Genomic DNA, 26,433 nt, shown 5'->3' with positions numbered 1-26,433 from the left:
AATATATACAAATTCAACAACTTTGATTTCCTTGGAACACTATAAAAATCACTAAAAGTGGATTTTCAGGGGTTTTTAATTCTTCCACACATTTCTCCTTCTTCTTCCTTTCATTACATAATTAGTGTGACGTGGCTTGTTACATTTATGGCAGGAATATTTTGATTTGCATTCTGATGCATTGTGATTTACGAAGCAATTAAAACGTATCATTTTCTGTTTGATTCTAGCTTGTTTCTCGCCAATGTCATATTCATTCTATTCAGATGGGTGATGGGTTCCATTACAGTACATGCACTGTTTAGTTTTCTGTTTCCTAGGTGACAGCTTAGAATGGGACTGGGGTTGACTGAATTTTCTCTGACTCTTACCATGTTCAGACATAGCACCTGTGACGAATGATGCAGTGCTTGTAGACTCTACGCCTGTGTAACTCTTGGCGGAATTCAATTCCTTGACATCCATTTCTTTTGATATGGCCTCTATAGCATATATCCCAACTCTTTTTTTTCAAATTCACGGGTCATGTATACTCTCATTTCAATGGGTAGTTTCTTGAGTATTTTCAGAATAAGTAGTGAACCAAAACTGTCTTGCAATTATCCAAGTGATTCAAGCGCTTGAATACTCAATTCCATACTACTGTAAAATGTGCATTAACTGTGTGAGGTGAATGAGGGGCTGGGTAATTGTAACAAGTTTTGCATGTATGCAATGACGATGTGCTGCTCATCTCCTTTATGCTCCTTCAACAGGCATATTGCTTGATTGTAGTTTGCGCTAGACAGGGTTAATCCTGATATACATTGTTCGGCAGAATGGCTCAGTTGTGACAGTAAGTAATTAAACTTTTGTACATTTGTAAGGGATGGGTTGGTGTGTTTTGTGGTCTTGAATGAATCCCAGAAAGATGTCCATGCCATAATATCTCTGTTAAATCTAGGGAAATCAAGTGTTGGTAGTCTATGGTAGAAACTTGGCGAGGATGCAATACTGGGTTGGGATGTGAGTTCAGCGTTCATATTGGATTCTTGGTGGTGTGTTTGATTGGAATTCTGGTTTAGGACAGAGAAAAATGGAATGAGGAATGTGCTTGTTCATTCACCAATCATTGCTTTGAGTTTCCATCTTCCAGTGATTCCTTGTACCTGTAAATAGTTTATTCCATATTGTTATTGAAATTGTCCATATCAAGAATCTCCTGATCCATGTCTTTGACTTCTGTATTATATATGATTTGATTGTCTGGTTTTGCAACACCTCTTGTTTTGTCTCCAGTGAATCTATGGCTGTGTGAATCTCCCGAGGTGGAAAGTTCTTCAATTCTTTGGTCAGTCTTGTTAATCAAATGTGTGACGGCACTTCTGTGTCCTCTGCAGATGACTTCTCCATTGGTAACAGCACCAATGTTTTGTGCAGGGGAATGCCAAGATAATACGCTGATGTTTCAAATACTTTTATTCAAGATGAAGACATTTTCTGCATAGTCGTTACATAGATACAAATGGGACATTACAATACATACCAATCTTGTTTATAATTGTGCTCTGCATGTTAGCCCCAAATTCATTATACCTACACCAAAAACACAACGTTGCAGTCAGAACACGAACTGTTACAGACCGATGGATGGAGAGACTGATTACTATAGGGTCCAAGCCACTTAGTGGTGGTGCCCTAATTTTCAACAATATAAGTTACTCTGAATCAAATTAGGGTAAAACTGCATATTATAAGTCAAATTACTGTTTTTTGTTGATTGTTTCTGTAAGTGTAATTTTAATTACTATTAATTTTCATTTGTTAGTGCATATAAATCCCACTTCTAAACATACAAAGTATTTGAATAAAAGATTAAAGTTAACATTCCAAGAAATCAGAGAGTGCAAAAAAAAATCTGTTTCCTGACCTGTACACCATTTCATTAGTTGCATTTTCATCAAAGGCATAGTCAAATCGAAAAGTCTGGTTTTCAAGGAATTTGGTCAGGTCTACTTTCGTTTTAGGTTCATGAACAAGAACATTTTCTTTGTTAGGAATAGTTAATACATCAATATCTTTCTTTGAAATTTCTGAAAAATAAGAGGAATATTGTATAATATATTATAAGTTTATAACAATAGACAAAAGATTTAATCAAGTACTTAAACTAGCACTCTTGGGTTCTGTAATCCTTAAGCAAGTTGTCATAATAAAGTGCAAATATTTCATTCAGAATTATGACCATCAATAAACTATAAACTCCTGTAAAATGGGTAGCTCTTTTTATATTTTTATATCATTTGCCAGTAATTTAATGCATTTACTATGAAATAAATTTGATTATTATATTGATAGTAGGGTTTTATTAAATGTTCCATTGAAATAAATTCTGATAATTCACACTGCGAAATTAAAGAACCTTAGTGAGCACGCTCAAATACCCCATACATCCCCATATTGGATACTCAAGTAAAGAAAAATACATGTAAAAGTTTCAAACTCCAGACTGTAAGAGAATTACATGTAGAAGGACCCCAATAAAAAAAGGAATAAAAGTGTTTTTTAGGCTTGAGACCTTTATCTTCTAACTTAACTTCTGTTACTCTGAAGTTAAAAACTCCAGACTATGATTTCCTTGAGTTTTAGTTAATCCAAAGTAAATATCATTGCAGTGGAACAAAACGTACACTTGACCTATAACTAATCATGGTGAATTTTTATACCTTAGAATCATGTCATAATCTGCAAGGGTTTTGAAAAAAAAGTCAGAAAAACAGTTATTTCAGTGAACTAAGTTTAGTTCAAGGCCCGGTAAATCATCAGAGCAAAATGAAAATTAAACTTAACCTGTAACTTATCATGGTGAACTTATAGACCAAAAATCATGTTATTATCGTTAAGATAAAAAGTCCGGAAAACGGAAGATGGATTGATGGATGCAGTGTGGGAAACCAACGCTCGCCAGCTCGCCAAAATACGAGATGTGTATTTTGGTGAGTTCTCATTAGCTTACGCTCGTCAGTTTGGCAACCATCATTTTATAGGCAAGTTCCAAGGAAATTAACCAGCCAACATGGTTATTTAGTAAAACATCCCTTAACATCATACATTAAAAATATGTTCCCTACATTTAAGAAGTTTAGCTGGAATATGTCAAGTGAATTTGGGCATGATATGCACAATTTTATTGACTTGTAAAGCATTGTTTACGATCTGCCATTTTAATTTCCGGTAAACGGGATGCGCCAAATCCTATGTGACAGTCCTAATCTTGTATTAGTGTTCAAACGAAATTACCTTGGTAATTTAAGATTTGTTACCTAGCAAATTAGTTGTTTACTGTCAAAATAAAAATGAACAAGAAGCAAATGATACCCATTTTCTTGTTTCATAATGATGAATCTATATAATTTTATAATTTTATTTTTAAAATATGAGTCCAGAAATGGAGTACTTATTTTGTTACTGTAAAGTACATGAAAAACTTCCATGGGAGGGAATATTCGAAAATGGAAAAGTTTTTGATAAATTTAAAAACAAATGAAAGGATAGTTGAAGAATGAAAAAAAAAGGCAGAAGACAGTCAAATCCAAGAGAAAACAGATAATAGTACAGAAAAAAAACAAAAAAAAATTGGCTAGTTGAATTTCTATTTGGCTAGCAAGATCAATATTCCACTAGCCAGAATGGCAAGTTGGGGAAAAAAATGATTTCCCACACTGTGGACAGGTCAAAAACATTATACCCCTAGAAACTTCGTTGCGAGGGGTATAAAAATCATGTCCATATCTGCAAGTGTTTCAAAAAAATAGTCTGCAAAACTGAAGATGGACTGAAGATGGACTGATGGACGATTCAAAAACATTATACCCTCCACAACTTTGTTGCGTGGGGTATAATAAATTCGGTAATTTCACTTTTGGACTTTCTCAAAATGTTACAACTTTGATATCGATACGCCAATATCAGAATCTAAATTTCATGTTGAAAATATCGATAAATTATGAGGAAAATCTAGATAATAAATAGGATAATCAATTGGTTATCGTGAATAACCAAAATATTGAATGCTTGAAAATTTAACTTGTGTGTGGAAAAAGTTCCTCACACTCATTAAATCTAGGCACTCTTCGGCACTAATGTTAATACTTTGGTTGTTAACTTTTTCCAATTAATTATACTATTTGAAATTTTCACTGATCCAACTTCTTTTTACTGAAAAAGTGTTTCACCTCAAAGTTAAATGAAATGTAAAAGGAATGAAATTAATTGTGATTTATTTTAATTTAAGTTTCTGGGCAATAGTATTATTCTTCAAATAATATGCAATGATCTCCATTTATGAACTCATTTGGAAATGATTTTTGCATGTACATAGCTTTAAATGATAAAATGTAAATCAAAAATCCTCGGGTGAATCAGATGGTTGCACTGAAAGTACTGGGTTGAGAAGTGTTACATGTTGATAGTTAAGGTAATATTTAGCAATCATTAGAGTAACATTTGAAGTTATTCAGGACTTATTTTCACTAAAGACATGATGAAAATGTAGTGTTTGTGCTGCAGTTGATCTTTTTTCTATTCCTATAAACAAACCTAGAACGTATACGTGAAAAATTAAGTTAAAAAAAACACAATTTTTGTTACCCTTCACTCATTTTTAAGAAATAAACAAGAGGCTCCTAGGACCCTGAATCGCTCACCTGGTTCAATGTTTGCCTTTCATGGACAATGACTCTAACAGTTGTCCGACAATTTTGACTCCATGAAGACTTTGGTAGGACTTATCATAAGGATCATTTCATCAACTGAAAGTTTCATTCTATCTATTATAGTTTTCAAGATATTGGCATTATGATAAGAATCATTTCAACAAATTTGAAAGATATTGGCTAAACTTAATCATTTTGGAGATATATGCAAAAAACTACTCTCTGACCCCTATGTTCAATTTTTAGTAACAGCTGCAATGTTTTTTTAACAGATCAAAAATCCAAACAGTCAATTTGTTTAGGATACCCTTAAAAAACAAAAATACCAACTTCCATTGAGTTCTGTAATGCAGTTTCTGAGGAGCAGATTTTTGAAAGTAATAACAGCAAAAACAGCAAAAAAACCTCCAAAAAGGGCAATAACTCCAACATGGGTCAACATATCATCACCAAAGTTTAACCACAGATAGAACTCATCATTCTGAACACTTTTAACCTGTCAAAATTTGGTTAAACCTAACAGTTTTGGATATATATGCAAAAAACTGCTGTCTGACCCCTATGTTCTATTTTTAGTAATGGTGGCCATTATTTTTGACATATCAAAAATCGAAACAATCATTTTGTGCAGGATACACTAAAAAACATTAATATTAAGTTTCATCCAAATCCATTCAGTAGTTTCAGAGGAGAAGATGTTTGAAGAATTGTTAACGACAACGGATGCCAAGTGATGGCAATAGCTCACTTGGCCTATGGTCAGGTGAGCTAAAAAAGACATTCAGAACACCATTACAATCAAAGGTACAATAACTTAAGTTTTTTAAAGAAAAACAATTATACCATAATTAATTGGAAAGAGTATTCACCAAAATATGACCACAAGTGCAAAGGAAACCAAATGTATTATATATACATGTGTGTGTGTGTGTGTGTGTGTGTGTGTGTGTGTGTGTGTATTTTAATCTCATATTGTTCACAACAAGATTAATCATATATTTGTCGACAATATTACTGATATGTCATCTTTACATTATATAGACTTTAGCATTGTTTTTGTTGCTTCAAGTACTTGTGATAATATTTTGTTTAATAAGTCTGTTAATTAATTATCCTTCAATCTTTTCCCTTAAAAAAAACTCCTGAAATCACCACTATCTATATAAAACAATACATACAGACTGTATCTGTTTTCCTTCATAATTAATGTTTCACAATATTACATAATATTGAGTAAAGTTGATAATGCAATTTTAATTTTCAATGAAACCTGAACTGTGATCCTATTTTCAAGGATTGCCTCTCTATCTATGGGATTAAAATTATTGTAGAATATTACATATGAACAAAACCAAAGAATAATGACTGTCATATTTTTAGTTTTACCTTTTTTGTTCAGTGGCCTTTTTCTTACACATACACATATTTGATGATTTATAATAGGATCTGAAGAGGTCAAAGGTCGAAAGTCTAATCCTGCTCTGTATTCCCTGAAATCAAATAATAAAGAATTACTGACAAGAGGTCATGTGTGATGGAATTATGGTGACAACTTTCAGAAATCTTTTTTTGCCCATTTTTTTTTTTTTTGCCAAATGCATAAATGTCACATACAAGTAGAATTTACAGTTATTATAAATGCAGCATGCAATAGATCTTGTTACTAAGAATACACAGGAAATAATCTATTGCTAAAGGCTTAGTGGAAGTTGATAATTTTTCCTTGTGTGGTACTCCAGTAAACACCAGTCCTAAAGGCAAGTACTAACAATGTCTGTGTCCCATGCTTATACACATATTTCAAAATAAAACGCCTTACTAAAATAAATAAATATCTAAATGCACACTACATGTAAATGAACCAAATTATATTTTTGAGTTTAAGCAAAAATACTAAATTAATAATAAACAATGAATTGGGACATTCAAAACAGATAGATGAAATATTGTGGAGGGTGGAGTTAGGTAAGGTATTACACAACTCAAACACTAGTTCTTGCGTGAAGTATAATCTTCTTAAATGAGATGTCTTACAAATGCTCTGAATACACTGTCATGGTTATTAAGTAGTATCTTAATGTGTACATATTCTATATTCATGCTAAACATAAGGACGTGAAAATAAAAACACAAATTTTTACCCCTCAAAAATTTATTGCTATTCCTAAATATGGTATACTCTGTGATTGGGAAATTAAAATTATATGCATAAAACATTTACTATTTTACACCAAGACATGAAATTTCTTCAACCTCCATAAAACCCACTTATGATGTGTCATGATAAACATTATAGACAAGGAACAACTTGATTAGAACTTCAAAGACGGAATTTTACTTTTTTTCAAGACCACTACAAGAGTTTAGCTTTGTAACAACAGGCAAAATAAAAGTTGTAGTCTCATAAAAATTGAATTATTCATAGAGACTGTAGTTTATAAGAGATTGGCCAGTTTAGTCATTATGAGACAAAAATGGCCAGCCTTGGTGCTCCGTGATACAACAGTTAATGAAATTTTTAACTCATGTACCGTAAGAGCACGCCCAGTGGATCCAGAAACTTACAAAAGAAAGCAGGTGCTCTAACCTGGCCACAGGGCCAAAAACTTGAAAAATTAGTTAAGTCTGAGAAAATTCTTTTAAAATTGTTTGTGACGTCATCAATCGAGTGGAGTTACCATGGAAGTTAAGAATATTCTCAGACTTAAATATTTTTACCTTTGTGGCACTGGGGCCTGGGACCACAAAATTTTACTCCAGAAAAATGCATCAACTTACTTTTAGATATACTAAAATGCTAAATAACATTCTTGCTCGGATGTTGTTTTTTTTTTTTAACTACATTGATTTCTGAGTATTTTCCAATGTTAAAAAAATAATAATTTCCCACCTTCTCCCCCTTGACTAGCCAATGCTTACTTTATCATAGCTAAAAACTCCCAATTAGGATCTGACATATCATAGTCTCGTTCATTCTTCAAACGAAGTGCCTCTTGTTGTGCTCTTCTCTCGTCTCTTTTCTTTTGAATACTTTCAACAGCCTTTACACAGTTAGACTTTCTTCGAGCTGAAAAAAAAAAAAAACAACATGCAAATGTATACTACACACAGAACTCTGAAGACTGAAGAAAAGAGATATTTAATCAACTTTAAAAATCCTATTTACGTCAAGCAACATTTGATGTGCTTTTAATATATCTGATCACCATTGCAGGACACTTATAATATTTTTATATTTATTACTAGTTTATTTATATTTATTGTGACAGCTTTGTGTTCATCATAACCTTACCTGCAGCGCCAAGAGGTTTCGGAGGATCAGGTTCATGTTTGATAGCAGGATGTCCATTAGATACAGGTGGTGGCTGTTGCTGTGCTTGGTAACTGAGTCTTGACTTGGCAGATGATGGTGCAGCAACTGTAAAAAAAAATGTAAGTACAAGTCATACTTTGTACTGGGAACTGGAGTGGCTAGATGATGTCCTCATTTAGATTTATTGTATGACTGCTTCCATAGTTGTTTCATTCCTTCAATGCTGAGATTTAGGTTAGATCTCTCAGCAAGAGTAAATAAGATAAGTACAACTAGGCATTGCCCCTAACGTGACTAATACCCACGCAGCATGCTGAACCTGGTACACTTGGGGACCAACGTGGACACACAATTCATATCGGACACAATTTTTAAAACAACCAACTCCAAACAACAATCAGTACTATTTTGTTTGTTGTTGACAACACAATAACAGAATATGACTGCAAATTTACTTTAAACATAAATTCCTAATATGCACATCCAAATATGGTAATTTAACACCCCATTATGTTCATAACAATTCTGCATATTGTTGAGGAGGAGTTGCGGACAAGACATGCGATCAAGTTTTGTAGAAAAAATGCTTAATTAAAACAGCCGTCATTTCTACAATTTTTGTCCAAACATAAGTCTTTGACAATATATACATCCTAATATGATAATCTAACACACAATTGAGTTTCATTACAATCCTGGAATTTGTTAAGGAGGAGTTGGGGACAAGGCATCAGACAAAGTTTTGCTGCAAAATGCCTAAGTTCAAACAGCCATCACTTCTGCAATTTTTGCCCAAACACAAATTCAGACAATGTGCACATCCCAATATGGTAATCTAATATCCCATTAAGTTTCATAACAATCCTGCAGGTCACTGAGGAGGAGTTGGGGACAACCCATGACACCAAGTTTTGCTGAAAAAGGCATAAGGTCAACATCTGTCATTTCTACAAGTTTTATCCAGATATATTTTACTGACAGTATGCACATCTTGACACAACATGGTTATATTACATCCTAGGAAGTTTCATAACAATGCTGCAAGCTACTAACAAAAAAATTGGGACAGACAGGCAGGGTGAAACCTAAATACCCCCCACCCCACACTTTGCAGTTAGCAGGGGGTATCATTAAAGGCAGTGATTATTCAAATTTTTTAAAAGATGCCTGTGCCTTTCAATTTAGGAAAAAAAATTATTAAAATTTACAACAAACTGTGAAATTTTAAGTCAATTGTATTTCATCATACAGCTGGTTGCATTAATAGTCCTTAATTTACATCTTTATTGACAGAAGATGAGAAGTGAGGGAAAAATTAATTTTGGAGTTTTAAAAAGTTTTCACCTGATCAGGTGAGCAGAGCCTGCACGTGTCAAATTAAAAAAATCAATGAATAGCAGGATTCTGGTAATTTTTGGAGACATTAAGGAAAATGATCATGCTCAAGGCATTGGGAAACAGTCTTATATTGGCTCTAAATCATATATAGAAAAATCACTGAAAGGTTTGCAGTCTTTTTGAATTATGTTTTCAGTAATACAAAATGAAACAACCTGCTGACTTCTGAACTTATTAACCTCAAATTTCATAAGAGTACTTCTTGTTTTTTGCAGTCATTGTAAGTTTAATTAAAATAAATCATGTAGACTTAAGTTATATAAAGCCTAAACCATTTTTTTTCATATAATACATTTGTAATTCATTTTCGGCTTGACATTTATACTCATATCATAAAGATGCTTCCTTCTAAGTAAAGCTTTTAATTGCTCACAAAATTAATGCCCTGCTCCCCCATTTGATAAAAAGTACCTTTTGACCTTGCAATTGATTTGGGTCAAAATGTAACATACAAAGTCGGATATACACAATTGTAATAAGTGTAATTAAAGTTAAAAAAACGTATGTCTCACCCATTCCTAAGCTCACAACATTTAGAGGATCATAAATTCCTGGTAATATGCACAACTACAAATCATGTCCTAACCTAACTACTTAAAACGTTTCAAGATAATTTGAGTTGCAGTTTCTGGAGAGTTACAATTACAAAAGGGTGACAGACAGATGAACAGGGGAGACATAATACATGGTGCAGAAAAAGACTTTTTGGATTTTTATTTTAAATTCATAGACTAATTGTGATCAAATAATATATGATCAAATAGCACATTAAATGGGAATGTACAGATGGAAACTTAAAATCTTTGCTGTAAAGGTTAGCATGCAAATGCATTCATAAATACCTTTGAGGCAATTCAGCAGTTTTGTTATTAATAACTAAATTTATTATCATCAAAGGCCATAAATTCTATTGGGAAATAAGTTTTAATGTAAACTCTTAATGAGGCACATAATTTTACTCTTATAAAGAAAGCAGCAAATTTCTTTTATAAATTCAATTTTCACTCAAGATCAGCCTTTTAGATGTTGATAAATTATACTGAGATGCTTAAGTAAAGCGTAGAGTGATGTCTACCTTTCGGAAGATGCATGCATTTTTTATTCCATAGAATATGTAATAAGTTTTTGGGTAACATGTATAATTCACATTTTATTGTAACAGATATGGCGAATGGTTTGTTTGGTAAGATAGTTCTCAGTTTTAAATCTTACGTTTCTGTGTATTATATTGGGATATGCATGTAGAATAAAGCATTTAAAAATGAACGATAGATTTATTACAATAAATGCATTTTCTATTCACCAGGATATATAACGATATTAACCCCTAGTGATAGCAGTTTCTGTGTCTTTAATAAAATGTACGCCTTGTGTGCCTTGTTATGTTGCCTCATCCTAGTCCAACTGTAATTTACTAATAGCTCTTGAACAGCACTCACACTAGTATTCACCAACTAAAGTTAATAGTTCCTAGTTCCTTTTCCACATCAAACGATCCTTAAAAATATTAACCATGCATCCTAAAGTCCCTTCATATTTCTTATCCACCATAAATAATGCTTGCATTTCACTCACTTCAAAGTCAGGTTCCCATTAAATTCCTCCAGTGGTGCTCCTATATTGGCGGAAAATATCGTATGATATTGTAAAATGCAATAAACATCAAACGACAATATCGGTGTGGTGGGTGATTCCATTAATGATGGTTCTTGCAGCAGTAAGTCCTTCCCATGGCTGTTTCCTTATATTTCAAATGATGTTGACAGCACTGCAGCCAAATGCAATCTACCATGTTCTTGCGAACTTGCTCCATATTTATACCTTCGAAATTATTCATACACAGGCTCATGATAATGATTACATGTAAGCAAACAAAAGAACCTTGGCTCATAATATGTCCCTAATGTTATTTCATAATTGTGTAAAGATCCCTGTGGTTCTCTTCCATGAACTTGTTCTTTTTCTATAAAACTCAAATTAATTGGCTAGTGTTTCCATTGATGCTGTTGCTATGTGAAGTGGTGAAATATGTCACTACAAATAGTCCATGGTCCCAAACATAAATAGGTTTGAAATGTTGAAATAAATATCGAAACTGTTATCATTCTAGGAGTCAACATTTACATTAAACAATATCAAATTTATAAAAATATAACTTAAACCTAGGTTGAAAACTTATGAAATGCCATCCCCAAACCCCAGTAGTGAAAGTTAATGAAAATAATGTCATTCATAAACACTGAAGACGGTGTCATGCTACTTCATTAAAAATATACTATAATCAATATTTGACGTTTGAATAATAAATCATACTTGTCAATACTCTTCAAAGGTAATGTTTTTTCACATGCAATATGACTCTTCTGAACATGGAACCCAACAAATGTAGTGTTTTTTGGAGATGTGCTTGAAGCATGTTGAATGAACTTGAATCATTCCTGTATTTAAGATTATGTTACGTTTACAGTAACAAGGAGACCTCATGCACATTACAATACCATAAAACAAAAAAAAAACACCCTCCTCTGTCATAGAATAAATCTCAAAAAGTCTTTAAATAACCAGGGTTGGTCTGTGAATGTTTAAATAACCACTTTTAGTCTGTTACCATTCCTCACCTGGTAATAAAGATTCTGGGAAAGTTTCATTAAATTCCTACCAATGGTATAAGAGGTAGCAAATAAGAGATGGGTACCACCGTCCCCATATTCATAAAATCAGTACCGGTAATTGTTTCTGCGATATACACCATTTGGTATTAAAAACAATATCATATCATAATTCAACAATTTTTGAAGTCACATAAAAAATGTGGAAATCATCAATTTGACAGAAAAAGGGCTATTACTTTTATAAGGTTGGTTGTGATAAATAAAACAATCCTTTATACCCGGATTTAAAAGGATGATGACAGGCAAAAAGTGATAGCATAAACTCCCATTGACCTTTGGTTAAGGTGAGATAATCTTGTAATCACTTCCTGCAAGAACCTAGAAAACAACTTACTTTTCTTGACAACATTAAGTTGTCTAGCTGAAGGACCATCACCATCTGGCTTATTACCCTGCAAAATAAAACTTTCTTATGTTCATTCAAGTATCTCATAACTACATTCCCTCAATAAAGAGCTTTGCCATGAGTGCATGATACACCCATCGGCTAATATACCAAACATAAAGCAATAGGGTATGAAAACGGAAAGTCCAACATTTTTTCATGAAAAAGTGCCAAAAATCGCAAAATGTGAAATTTTTATAGAAAAGAAAATTGACCAGCTTATAAAAAATAATACTACAACACATCTATCATAATAAAACAAGCATTCTGAGTGCATTGCATGGCAATACAAAGTCCTCTACTAAAAGAAATCACTGTTGAAGAGAACTAAATGCAAATTTCATGCAAAATTTGTTATAAAAAAAGTGTGGAAAAGTTTGCATTAATTTTCTTAGTCCACGGGCCATAACTCAGCATAAAATTGCAGACCAAAACTAAATTTGTACTTGATCTGTAACTTGCCATGGTAAAGCAATGTTCCAAAGAAAAAGAGTTATTCACAATTAATCAAGTTATTGTCTGGACATAATGAAAATGCTTGTTTTTGACCTCTTTTCCTCTAATTCCTAAATGGTTTGAATCAATAAACCCAAAAAGCCTTTCCTTTGTGGATTGACACTTTGTAGTACAGTTTCACAGGAGATCCATTCTTTTATAGTCAAGTTATTGTCCAGACATCATGAAAATGCTTGTCTCCGGCCCTTAATTCCTGAAAAGATCAAGTCACAACCTCCAATATTGATCCAGGGCTTCGTTTGACAGTGTTCATTCCAGGCCACATCCTTGGGCCATTGGCATGGATATTTCAATATCACACACAAAAAGTGTGGCATGTGGGCCCTGCGGGCACACAGTATTACGTAGGTTGATCTTTGAATTTCCATATTTTTTTCAGTTCCATGTCAACACGCATGGCATTTTTGTTATTTAAAGCACCAGTAGCCTTGACCACAACAGGAGAAGCAAAAGTCAAACTTTTTCTGGACAAAATGACTTAATGACAAACTCTGCAGCAACATAGAACCACCACCAACCTCATGCTGATGTAATGCAACTTGGTGAACATCCCTACACAAAACCTAAATTGTACCATTCTACAGGACTGAAATATACATATGTTCATTCTTCTCATCTGGCGTCAGACTATTGATTCACCTGTCTGAATTCCCTGCCACAGTACAAGCCCTTGAATCCTTCAAGTCAGGGCTTGTTAAGATGAAGTAGATGTTGCACTTGTTTATATCGATTTTAACTAGCACGACACATACAGATTGCAGTCACCACATGTAAATAGAGCACAACCTTCATCACTGTACATACACCCTGCACCAAAGTGCCATGATGCTGCACTGTCCTGAGAGCAGAGAAGAACCTGAGGATAACTTATCTATTGGTTGAAACTCTCCTGTTATCCATAAATGACCACCTATCAAACTGGCATATTGGCTCCCTTCTATTTGAAAATGACCCCGTTTTACTGTCAAGGGGGATATTGTGCAATTTTCTTGTTTGAACACTGCTTTGGTGGTATAGCACCATGTGGTACAATTTCATAAAGATCTATACACTTGTACTTAAGTTATTGTCCTGTCATGAAATAACAAAGACAACAACAGGATGATACCATTATACCACTACAACTTTTTGCAGCCGTATAAAAACTTACCTTTGATGATTTTGTCTCTCTTCCTGAAGGAGCGGCGGGTGCTGATTGCAGGTCAGGGTTCAACATAAAAATTGCTTCTACTTCAATCTATAAAAAAAGATAAATATTTTTAATGGCTTATTTCAAAAGAAATGAAGACATACTTCAAAATGTTGACCTAAAGTTTACATCGATTTATGTGATTGAAAAGGCTATACATGTATATGTAATTTTTAGGCAGGCACATGGGTAAGAGGTAAGCCAGATGCAAAATGGAACTTGCAATTGAAGTTGCATACCAAATATAAAGCGGCATTAAAAAATGTGTCAGCAATGTTCTCCCCATTATTCTTAAGTAGCACAGTGCATCCTGGCATAGCACAGCTCTTATGGCCTTCCTCCAAAAGAATAGCACAGTGCTCAAAGTGCATTCTAACTAAAATGAATTACTGATAGCACAGTAATAAGAAATCATAGTGCTGCAAAGTACAGCGCTATAATGGCCTGGGAAGAACACTGGTGTGGTGAGAAACAGTCATCACCAAATTTTTAGATACATGCATATATGTATAAATGTATATAATTGCTAATTTGAATTTACCATTGTGTGAGTATACTATGGCAAATAATATTATTTTAACACCATACTTGTCTTGATATGCAAAGATATCTATTAAGACTACTTTTGTATAATTTGAATGAGTTCGTCAGTATATCACAATATTTGGTCACACTAAGATTAAGTAAAACCCAGGAAATTAGTTAGCCCCCTTTTGACCTTGACACTATACAAAATTCAAATGCTATACTGATGCAACAAATATGGTTAAGATTCTTACACAACTTAGTCATCACAATCAGATTCTGATGTTTAAGACTAAAGTTCTGATTATGATTTACTGTCCTGAGCACTAGTGGAACTGTGGTAATGTTAAACTCAGACTGTAGCCTTGTGATTCAACGTTTGCATTTAATTATGTTGTACATAAATTTGTACCTCTTTGCCTTTTGTTTCTCCTTTTTCGAACCATTCAACGGTAACACTCTTTGATTCAGCATTTACACCACTGATTACGGCTGAATGAATCCTCCCTAAAGTTTGGAGCAAAACATTAATGCAAGATGTAATCTTAATATGCATGTACATGTTAAATGTATAATGAAGAATGTGTAAACAATTAATGGAGTACATATGTACATTGTATGTGTGCCAAAATAGATAGTGTACTTGTATGGGGAAAGCATCCCATTCTATGGTATATGGGGGATGGGGTATGGGGAGAATGGGGTAATCAGGTTTAAATCCATTATTGATATAAAGAAATATATTACATGTATATTTAATTAAAAATAACAGCTAAACTGTTTAAGAATTTAAAAATATAAAATTTAATTCGATAATGAAAATATTTGATAAGAAATACGCAATGGAGATTGTATGGGGGGATGGGGATATTTGCATGGGGAAATATCAAACAACAAAGACAATAAAGACAAATCTTATTTGAATATCCGACAAGACCAGAATCTTTCAAATTTCTATTGCACAATTAATATGGTCATTATTTGTCGATTTAAGAGAGTCCAAATTAAAAAAAAAACTAGATAAAGTGACGTCCCCGCATTTAACCTTCATACAGCTATATCATACCTCATAATTGTAAAAAGCACTTTGTCAGATGTGTTATTGTGTCTGCGAGACACATGCCCCTGCATGTGGTTTTGAGTAAAACTCAGCACAGCTGAACGAAACTTAAACTCAATCTGTAACTAATCATGACAGACTCGCATACTAAAAACCAGTCAAATATCTTCAAGCATGTACGAAAAGAAGCGAAAAACTATTATTTCAATACAATTTTTAAAGTGCAGGACCCATTATTTTGGTAAAACTCAGCGTAGAAGAATGAAATTTATACTCGATTTGTAACTAATCATGACAGACTCACATACCAAAAAGCAGTTCAATATCTTCAAGGGTTTACAATAAAAGTGCGGAAAACTGTTATTTCCATGAAATTTTTAAAGTCCAAGGCCCATATTTTTGGTAAAACTCAGCTTAGTGGAACGAAACTTTAACTAATTCTGTAACTAATCATGACAGACTCACATACAAAAAATCAGTTCAATATCTTCAAGGGTTTACAAATAAAGTGCAGAAAACTTATGAGACGGACAGAATTACGGACGGATGGACAGGGGTAAAACAATATGCCCCCCAACTTATCATTGCGGGGGCATAAAAAAAAAAAAAAATAGATATCAATGAGATGGGAATCATCTCTGTGGGCCCCACTGTCAATAACAGGTGGTAAACAAGCTGATATGAAGAATCATTTGAAGTTATTACATAGTCTCGTTATGTGCGATTTTATTCTAAGATTTTTTAGTGATATTTTTTACCTTGACCTTTGACTAGGAAGTTGTATATACATTGTGACCAGTGTTCTAGCTAGGATTTGAAAATTGAGGGGTGGAGGGAGGAGGGCACTTTAGCGCGTAGCATGTTTTTTTTTTCAACAAAGAAGGGATGTTGATTTTGTATGTTTGTATTAAGTCAGTAATTTGTATTCTTATTGCTTATCTGCCAACTTTTGAAAATGAAGGTTGCATCATTATTTGCAAACTGAGTAAATTTGACTGCATGATTAATATATGCATGACACCCTTATTGTATTGAAAGACCTTTCGCAGATGACCAAGTGCTTTTAAAAACAGATACATCTTATATAACACATATATATAGAGGTGAATAAGCTGACAATGTATTACTGAAGCCTTAAGTTCCTCTATAAAAGACTTATGAATTCAATTTCAATGTGAAAAAATTGTAGTGATATTTAAATTCGTTAACTTTCTTGCAGTGAGACAGCTTATTAACCTTAACTTACAAAGGGGTTTTTAACGTCCTTAACTACCCTGTCGGGTCTTGCATGGACGGTTAATAACTTTTAATGATAAGGGCAACTTATTCTTTGCATTTATGACATACTCTGAGGTGAAATGTTGCATGAAATGTTACAAATATTCGATATTGCTCAAATGAAATATCAAAATCTTATGTAAGTAGAAGGAATTTTATTTCCTATAACTATTGCAATTACAAATTATGGAAAAAGTCCTTTACTGTTGAAGATATAGAAAATTTTTAAAATATTGAAATTATAAAGGAGGTAACTGATATTTCGAATAAACAAACATGTGCAACATGCAATTGTTTACACTGATAGTTCTACAAAATTTAGATCCGTCACTGACACATCCTCTGATGTTGGTTAATATACTTGAAATGAAATTTTTGTATATATGTAAACAGTTTATTATTTGAAGTTAAAATTACAATGCATGGAAAATGTTTTACCAACTTAGTAATGCCTTTCAAAATTTACTCAGTTTCAGCAATAAAAGTAAATGCATATAAAATGCCAACAAAATGGAAACGATGTCTTTTACAAAGTTTGGTATACACGCATCATAGTTCTGTTAGTTCTACTTTGAAAATGGCAAGGTGGCGACCTTGGTTTTCGTTTAGTTACAAACCTGTTTGTCAAGACTTGTCTTTTAGTCATTTACAAATAAGTTTTCACCTAATTTGAAATTAGAAAGTAGTATTGATTTTTTTTATTTTTACATTATTATCAATTTAATTTGATATTAAAAAAAGTTAAAATAGACATATGATTATTTAATTTGGTATTCCGCGTACTACGTGAAGAAAATACATATATACGTTCCAAAATGTAAGTGAAGTATAAGTTTTATGTGTCCTTAAAATTTGAGAGTAGGGAGAAAAAATCTTTAAGTCATTTTTTTTTTATATGTTACTTTTTGTTGAATAAGATTTATTTCATATAATTTTAATTTTTTTAGTAGCTTTATGCAACTTCAAATTTTATAATTAATTCTGTTTCATTCTAACATCCATAATTAATGTTATCAGGAACATACAAAACGGACAAGATTTTTTTCCGATATTTTCCTTTTTATATTTTCCATTAAATGGTACGCATGAATCTTAGTTCTGGATTCGTAAATTGTTCGTACTGTAAGATGTTTTATTTCATCTGTTCCCAGTTCGTCCAATGATTAATTCCATCACTTGTACGATCTGCACTACATGACACTGTAAGAGTCCTTGGTTGAAACAGGAAACTATGAACTATTTGGTTCTTTTAAGGCATATGCTGTTACGTATCAGAGCTTGTTTTCAAAATCTTCCGAGGAGAAAGAAATTCTGTATCAGAGACTTTTACTAGATAAAAAGAATTCTTCAAATGCTGTTCAGTCAAAATGTAGGAAAACGTGTAGTGCCAACATATCACAGACATAAAAAACCAAATCACTGTTAAAAAAACCTCGTGCAAATACAACAAAGAAAAGATTTTCAAGTTGCCTTAACAATCATTGCCATAAATGTTATTAATGTAATAATTATTGTTTCACTATTCAAAACTGTATGACTTAATATTGTTTATTTATTCATTTCTTTTAAAGGCTTTTCAAAATTGGCAGTAAGATTTTTCCTAAAAACAAGAACAAAAATTGCAATTAAAACAAAAAAAAAAAAAACAACAAAAAAAAACATCATTTAAGCTCAATTAAATAAATATTGTTTAATTAATCTATCTAATATAATTACTTTCATTTAAGCCCCTTCCACTTATTCAATTAACATTATATTTTAAACACTCTAATCACTCATAAATTCCACCCTTAAAATAATTCTAAACTGTTAACACTGGCAATGTTTATTCAGTCAAGGTCTGTTACACAAAGGATTTTCGGCACATGCCGGAAATATTCGCACGAAAGACTACGAATCTAACGACTAAATGCCTGTTTATACACTAAATTTAGTGTATTTTATGTATTTTTTAATTACCATTCCAATGGTAATACTTCAGAACTAGAGGCTCAAGAGAGTCTGAATCGCTCATCTGGTTAACCATTTGCTTATTTGAAAAACTTGAGGAATGAGACAGGCTAAGTTAAAATCAACTAAATTGTCAAATGCAAGAATTGCTTTTCATAGCATTTCCATGACCTGAACCAGAATTTTGCTGAAGGCAACAATTTTTGAATTTTTTTCCAAAACCTGTCTTATGACCCCTAAAGTTCCATTTTTAGTATAGGCAGCCATATCTATTCACGGATTAAAAATCACAACAGTCATTTTGAGCACAATACACTAAAGAACTATTATGCTTATTTTCATTCAATGATCTGAAATGGTTTTAGAGAAGAAGATTTTCAAAGTTGTACATGTGAAAAAAAAAAGCAACAAAAAAACTGTTTCAGGGTTCGTAACTCCTACATTAGTCAATGAATGGTTTAGAAAATTTCGGCATAGGTCCTTCTCATGATGCTTAACAATTTAATCCATGCCAGAAATTTGCTAAGGCAACGGTTTTTGAGTTAGTTGCAAAAAACTGCCATCTGATCCCTATGTCCTATTTTTAGTAATGGTGGCCATGTTTTTTCATGAATCAACAATCCCAACAGTCAATTTGTGTGGGATACCCTAAGGAACATATACGTCAACTTTCATTGAATTCTGTGCAATGGATTTTGAAAAGAAGATTTTCAAAGTTGCACATGCGAAAATACAAAAAAAAAAAAAATTTCAGGGGCCAAAACTACTACATCAGTTCACCAATCGTATTGCAAATTTTGACATAGGTCTGTCTCATTATGCTGAACAATATTACTCATGCCAGAAATTTGCTGAAGGCAACAGTTTTTGAGTTATTTGCAAAAAACTGCCATCTGACCCCTATGTTCTATTTTCAGTAATGGCGGCCATGTTTTTTCATGAATCAACAATCCCAACAGTCATTTTGAGAAGATGATTTTCAAAGTTGCACATGCGAAAAATGCAAAAAAAAACTGTTTCAAGGGCCGTAACTCCTATATCAGTTGACAAATTGTTTTGAAAATTTTGGCATAGGTTCATCTCATACTGCTGAACAATATACCTCAGACAGAAATTTGCTAAAGGCAACGGTTTTTGAGTTATTTGCAAAAATCAAAAATCAAAAATCCCAACGGTCATTTTGTGCAGAACACCCTAAGGAACAATCATGCCAAGTTTAAAACCCATCAGTCCAGTAGCTTCAGAGGAGAAGATTTTTTAAAAGTCGTCCACGACGATGGATGCCAAGTGATGGCATAAGCTCACTTGGCCAGGTGGGCTAAAAATGTTATCTCATGGGTGTTAGTGTTACTTTAATGGTCTTTGTGCACTAAGACCGGTCTTTGCAGTGTTTAGACAGACCGCTTATTGACAAATATTTTACCTGTTCTGTGTTACTATGAACAACATATTACATGACACAAAAAAATATTTTTTTCAATTTTTGGTTTATTTGATTTATTACACCTAATATATATCATGAAAATGTCCATTGTAGTCACTTGCATGGTTCAAATGAAGATAAATTGATTCAAAATGGACAATGACCCAAGCCATACAAATTTTAATTAGTCATGTGGTCACGTGACCGTGCTACTTCATTGGTTCTCAATTCATTGATAGAGTGGTTGAAATGCATGGGGCTTCTACACTTTTTACATGATTTCTACAATGGAGAGTGAAAATATTGAAAGTTTTGGTTTGCCAGCGAATATATTGATACAGCCATATCAATTTAAACAACTTCAAGAAGAAAATGATAAACAATGACAGAAATATTTAACTGTTACATGTGTGAAGACTAGAATCCATAGACTACACCGCTTCTTTTCAAAGATTACATAGAAATATTTCATTACGTTCTGTCATGTTCGATTGAACTTTTTAAATAAAATAAATTAAATTCACATTCAAACAGTTCTGATCTCGATCCCTTTTTACGTAACATTACTCCTGTCAAGTGTACCAGTACCTTGCAAGCTAGTACAGCTATAGGATAATACAAACATATTTATTTTTTTCTTGGTTTTTGATAATATATTTGAGAACCCATAAAGGTTTTGTGCTGAAGATTCCTCTTGTTCTAAATCTTTTTTGCTAAAATTAAATATATTACCTGACCTACAAAACAAGAGGCTCTCAGAAGCCTGAATCGCTCAATTGGTTGAATTTTGCCTTTCAATGGCAATAAATTTAACAAGAAGTTGTCCAACAATTATGACTCATAATCTTTGGTAGGACTCACCATTAGCATCATTTCAACAATTGAAATTTTCTTTTAATCTATCATAGTTTTCAAGATCTTGACTGAAAACTGTAAAAAAAAAAATTCTCCTTTCAAGGGCAATAACTCTTACAAGGAGTCGTCTACAACTTTTATAGTCCTAATAAAAAGGGTCATTTCAGCTATTAAAAGAATTTGGCTAAACCTAATGGTTTTGGGATATATATGCGAAACACTACTGTCTGACCCCTATGTTCTGTTTTTAGTAACAGTGGCCATGTTTTTAGACAGATCAAAAATCCCTACATCAGTTCTATGCAGGATACATCAACAAACATCCATAACAAGTTTGTTTCCAATTGATGAAAAATAGCAAAAATAGTTGAAAAAGGGCAATGACTCCAACATGGCTAAACAGATTAAAACCAAAATTTGACCACAGATAGATCTCATCATGATGAACACTTTAAACCCATGACAGAATTTAGCTTAATCTAACGGTTTTAGAGATACAAATGTATGTGCAAAAAAACTACTGTCTGACCCCTATGTTCTATTTTTAGTAACATCGGCCATTTTTTTTTTAACGGATTGAAAATCCCCTTATCAGTTCTATCCAGGATACCCCTAGCAACATTCATACCAAGTTTGGTTCTAATTGGTCAAGAAGTTTCAGAGGAGAAGACTTTAGTACTATTGTTAATAACGATGACAAAGGACGCCAAGTGATAAAAAGTATTGTTCGTACCAGATAAACTCCCTTCAACTCACCTAGGGTTGCCCATTATAAATTGTGTATTGTGTCCAATATTCATGTAAATTGTTTCATTTCAAAAATCGTAAGACAAAAGAAATGCAATTATATTTCAGTTATCGAAGTCATACACCTGCGTCGACACCTGTGTCACCAGGCACCGAACCATGTAAAGATAAAAGAAGCCACCCATGTATACATTTTCAATGCACCCAAATGGAGATTGAGAACCAATGACATAGCACTTCCATATATGGTAAGTGGGTGTTACTTCCGGTTTTCATTTATGCACATTAATTAGGTTGTCTTGATAAATTTTATGAAGTTTATCCCTTTATTTATAAATCAAAATTATGAAATACTTTCTTCATTGACAAAAGGCAGTTTATTTCTCTAAATCTCACAATGCTTTTATCTACATGTATTGTTATGTCCCTTGTTAAATGACAATTTCTTCTGAATTCACCATTAATAACCTGCAGTGTCCTTCTTAAATAGATGGAACAGCTTTTACCATATAAGCCTTTAAGTAAGATTTTGGGGATACATTTTTAACTGCTGAAAAGGGTTCTGACTTACAGACAAGACCTATCTTACGAACTAAAATGTTCATCTTCTATGTTTTACAGCTAAAATGTAATGCATTCAAATTATATTTACTGTTTACCGTCTTTATTTTGCTAAATACAGGCCTTCTATGATTTTATCTGTATTTCCCACTCACCATTTTACATGTGTCTGCTTATATAGCCAAAAAAAAGGTGTAATGGAAACATGACCCAATAATGTACCATAATTTGACAAAAGTAATCAATATTTGAGTTGGTTATGACAATTATATGTTTTTAATTTCTTTTTCCTTCAGATAAAACCTCTTAACTTACTGAAATATCTTCAATAATGAGTTGTTAGAATATCATGAACTTCCTGTTTTATTCATTGTTGTTCCCTATATAAATGATTTTAATTTGGGTTATTAATTGTACCAAAATTAGAATGAATGAAAAAATGGCTATAGTAAAACAATTTACATGGCTTGTCAAGAATTTAATTACTTACTACTGTAAAAACAACTCTGGCTTGTAATTACTTATTTCAACATTTATTGTAGTTATCAAAACAAACAGGTATACTCATTGTAATTCAGGAATATTAGCAATGCAACTGCCAAATATCAGTCTGACTTATAAACGGGACAAGACTAAGTTCCAGAAATTTGAGACTGAAATTTTTGGAGGGATCAACTTATACTTGAGTATATAAGGGTATATTTTTATTCAACATATTTTGGAATGTGTTAATTTTCTCTCAATACCAAGTCACATGCTGGCATGTTGGATAATTGTAATTTATATCCTTTCTGCCAGTACACATGTATGAAACTGATTTGATTCAACGTCGGTTTTTTCATAATACCCATATGAAGAAGGCTTTATCTCTGCACAAGGATCTTTTCAGATGTGGACTGACATCTGCACTTTGAATGGATTAATCATCATATAAGTTTGTTTGATTTCCAAAGGTGAGTGACTCAGGACTTATTGCCTGGCTCATCAACATCAACCTCACCACCTTTTCTGCTGTCCTAAGTCAAAAACCATCAGTCATCAAAGTCAGACATTGTCAAGTTTAAATTCTCAAAGTGTCAGTACTTTGTATATCTTTGAAAGTCAGTGTTCATGACATAATTAATGAAATTATGTAATCATGTTCATGTAATTGACTTTTTATGAGCAACTCGGCGGGTGTTTCTAGAAAAGCAGAGGACGCTTACCCTACTGGTGCACCTGGTCCATGCTTCCAGTTTATATTGGAGTCCGAGTTGCTCATTTGCTTTTGTTACTTTGTATGTATGATTTTAGTTACTTTATGTTCTTTGTTGTGCATGTCTGTTTTCCATGTCTGGTCTTTGTCCCTGGATTACATTCTTTTGATTACCGCTATAACCTTGGTTCCCTTGTTTACTTTATTATACATTTGAATAGTCATATGTGCATTTCACTACACCTTAATGCATTGATAGCAAGGAAAGAAGGAGATTTAAGTTAGAAGGAGACCAATTTCATTAATTTTCCCCGGGGCAATTACTGAAAACTAATAAATAATTACTGATTTTTACAGGAAAATTTTGAAATTTTTATTTTATTTTAGTGTTTTGTGAACATACCCTACCTCAGTATTTCCATCATAACTTTGTCATAATCAGTTTGTTAATTCTATAAGCCAGCTCATAAATGTATAGAAATTTGTCTAAAATTAATTATACTGACACCTGAGAAACTTTTGTCTAAGCAAAACACTTTATCTGGATACATACTGTATGATTAAAGCGTCAGAAATAGTAAAAATGCAGGCTAGATAATAGTTTAAAAGACATAAAAAAAAAAGCTACTTCAAGTTGGATCTTGATAAAACCCTGCAATTTACACTGAACCTGGAACAGTTCTGTGGGATATCAGTAGTATTTTAAGTAGCATGAAAAATATAATAAGTAGGAAGTAAACTGATGAAACGTTTGTAAGAGTTCACCCATTTTTAAAAATACAGTAGCAGTCAAAAGATGAACAAGTAACCTTCCATTTTTGCTGGTTGATGGCTTCTATTGACATTCCTGGTTCTTCCAATTATTTTACAAATATTTGGAATTCCCTTTGCCGTCTCCCACTTATTACTGATGAAAAATTCCTAACAAAAGGTGGCAAAATGATAAAAGGCACAAATTTCAAATTTGTTGAAAAGGAAACCAGATACTTTTGCTTCAGACTTCGCTTGCACTTAAGCCAAGGTCATTGTCTTCCTAATATAATTAACTTATGTAACTAAAATCCTGAATAATTTCTATCTCCCCAGTATGCTTAAGTCAAATATAAATCTCACAAGTTTTAAGTTGACCCAGTTTTTAGATCAGGAGCCATATTTACTTTTGTACATTATATAGACTTTGTTAGGAGTGACCAGTCCCAGTTTCCAGTATTAGCTGTAACATCAAATCCCTGAAGGCCTATCAGGCTGATGCATCAACTTGCAAGTTACATCAACCTGTTTAATTTAAACCAACAAAACAAATAGATACGTTCGTCACATTCGCTTCTATAACAAGTCTACTGTACAGTGCACATAAATCAACATGCTTAGCTTAAATGGTAAATGACGAAAAACCCAGTCATGCTAGGGAGTTATTTATTAGCAACCGATTTAGGTCATATGGTTAAGTGCAGTTTACCGTCCGTTCTTTGAATGTCGACATTGACACCGACTTTCAGCTTTCCCATTTCATCCATGACTGTTACCAGTTGAACAAATATCTGACAAATTTATCAGTTTTTCATTTAAATAAAGTAGTTTTAAAGCCTCCTGTTAAAAAATTTGAAAGGCATGTACGCATGCGTACAATACTCACTAAGTTTACTTCCTGAAATCGCTTGGCTTTTCGGACCAAAAGTAACTCGTATCATTTTAACACGGTTATTTTATTTTTGACTTGGGATTTTGGTCATTTTTAGAGTGTACCTTAGACTTAGGCACACAGGTCCATTGACTTAACATTTCAAAACGGTCCTACTAAACAAGTGGTAGAGAGCACGTAATTTTGAATTAATTGAGTAAATAAATGTTTCTTAGTATCTATATAGTGTTTATTTTTCTATGTGACCATTGAAAATAAAAAAAAATTAGTTGTTTACTTTGTATGTACTAATAAATGCTGCCATTGGTAATATGTGTTATAGTATATGTAATATTCAACCATTTCGTAACATCTTGATGAAAAGATAAATGGAAATTCTATAAAAATTGGTATTGCCAATACATATATCTCACCTGCATATAATTTTCACAAAAAAAAAAAAAAAAAAAAAAAAATCGGAAAAGTAAAAAAACCCAAAATTTTCGGAAAAGCAATACGTCCGTCAGGCTACTATCTGCAGGCCATTTTCTTTGGCGTGTTGGGGGTTATGTTGCGTTGGATTTTTTTTTTGCGCAATTAATTCATCGCTCTTATGACCTGATTTCGGGCAATTTGACAAAAAGTATTTAATTTATCTCCAGGCCACGAATTCGTATCAGTTTCCGTAGGAAAACGACTGAACTTAATTCGGTCATTTTCGGTTAATGTCGGGCCTTATTTCAAATAGTCTTAATTCTTATTGGACCGCACTAGCACTGTTGCAATTCTATTGGTTCCTGTAATTTCTATCTACAGATTTCCCGCTATCATGTCAGTTGACCATCTGCTAAAGTGACTTAAGGAGTAGGAAACATATTGTATAAAAAAAAAATTAGAGCGCTGTCACTTGGCTTTAAAGGTAAGTGATTTTATCTGTCACTTATTTGTTTATATAAATGATTTGTTCGAAAGGCGATGTCACTGTGAGTATTGGTTATTTTTTCAATTAAATTTTTGCTAATTTCATTCACAGCTTCAGCAATTAAATCAA

General features: G+C 32.8%; 1 protein-coding gene across 2 annotated transcripts in view; it reads right to left on the bottom strand.

The window, feature by feature from the left end:
- The window catches only part of LOC148628465 (kinesin-like protein KIF2A), a 64,133-nt gene extending 38,722 nt beyond the window's left edge, over positions 1-25,411 (bottom strand). The window contains exons 1-8 of one of the 2 annotated variants that reach the window (XM_088587970.1): positions 25,221-25,411; positions 15,105-15,199; positions 14,129-14,215; positions 12,412-12,469; positions 7,987-8,112; positions 7,614-7,761; positions 6,081-6,184; positions 1,910-2,072 (exon numbers count right to left, since the gene is read on the bottom strand). In XM_088587970.1, coding sequence (XP_088444096.1) covers positions 1,910-2,072; positions 6,081-6,184; positions 7,614-7,761; positions 7,987-8,112; positions 12,412-12,469; positions 14,129-14,215; positions 15,105-15,199; positions 25,221-25,278 — 839 coding nt within the window. In that variant the 5' untranslated portion in view covers positions 25,279-25,411. The remainder of the gene's footprint in view (positions 1-1,909; positions 2,073-6,080; positions 6,185-7,613; positions 7,762-7,986; positions 8,113-12,411; positions 12,470-14,128; positions 14,216-15,104; positions 15,200-25,220) is intronic. The other variant, XM_088587977.1, reaches the window with a different exon arrangement.
- Between the last annotated feature and the right edge of the window lie 1,022 nt (positions 25,412-26,433).

The sequence above is a fragment of the Perna viridis genome, chromosome 1 (genome assembly GCF_037379345.1).
Source record: "Perna viridis isolate PV_CMFRI_1.1 ecotype Kerala chromosome 1, ASM3737934v1, whole genome shotgun sequence".
Classification (NCBI taxonomy): domain Eukaryota; kingdom Metazoa; phylum Mollusca; class Bivalvia; order Mytilida; family Mytilidae; genus Perna; species Perna viridis.
Note: the sequence above shows the minus strand (reverse complement) of the source record. Positions and strands in the feature narration are given on the sequence as shown.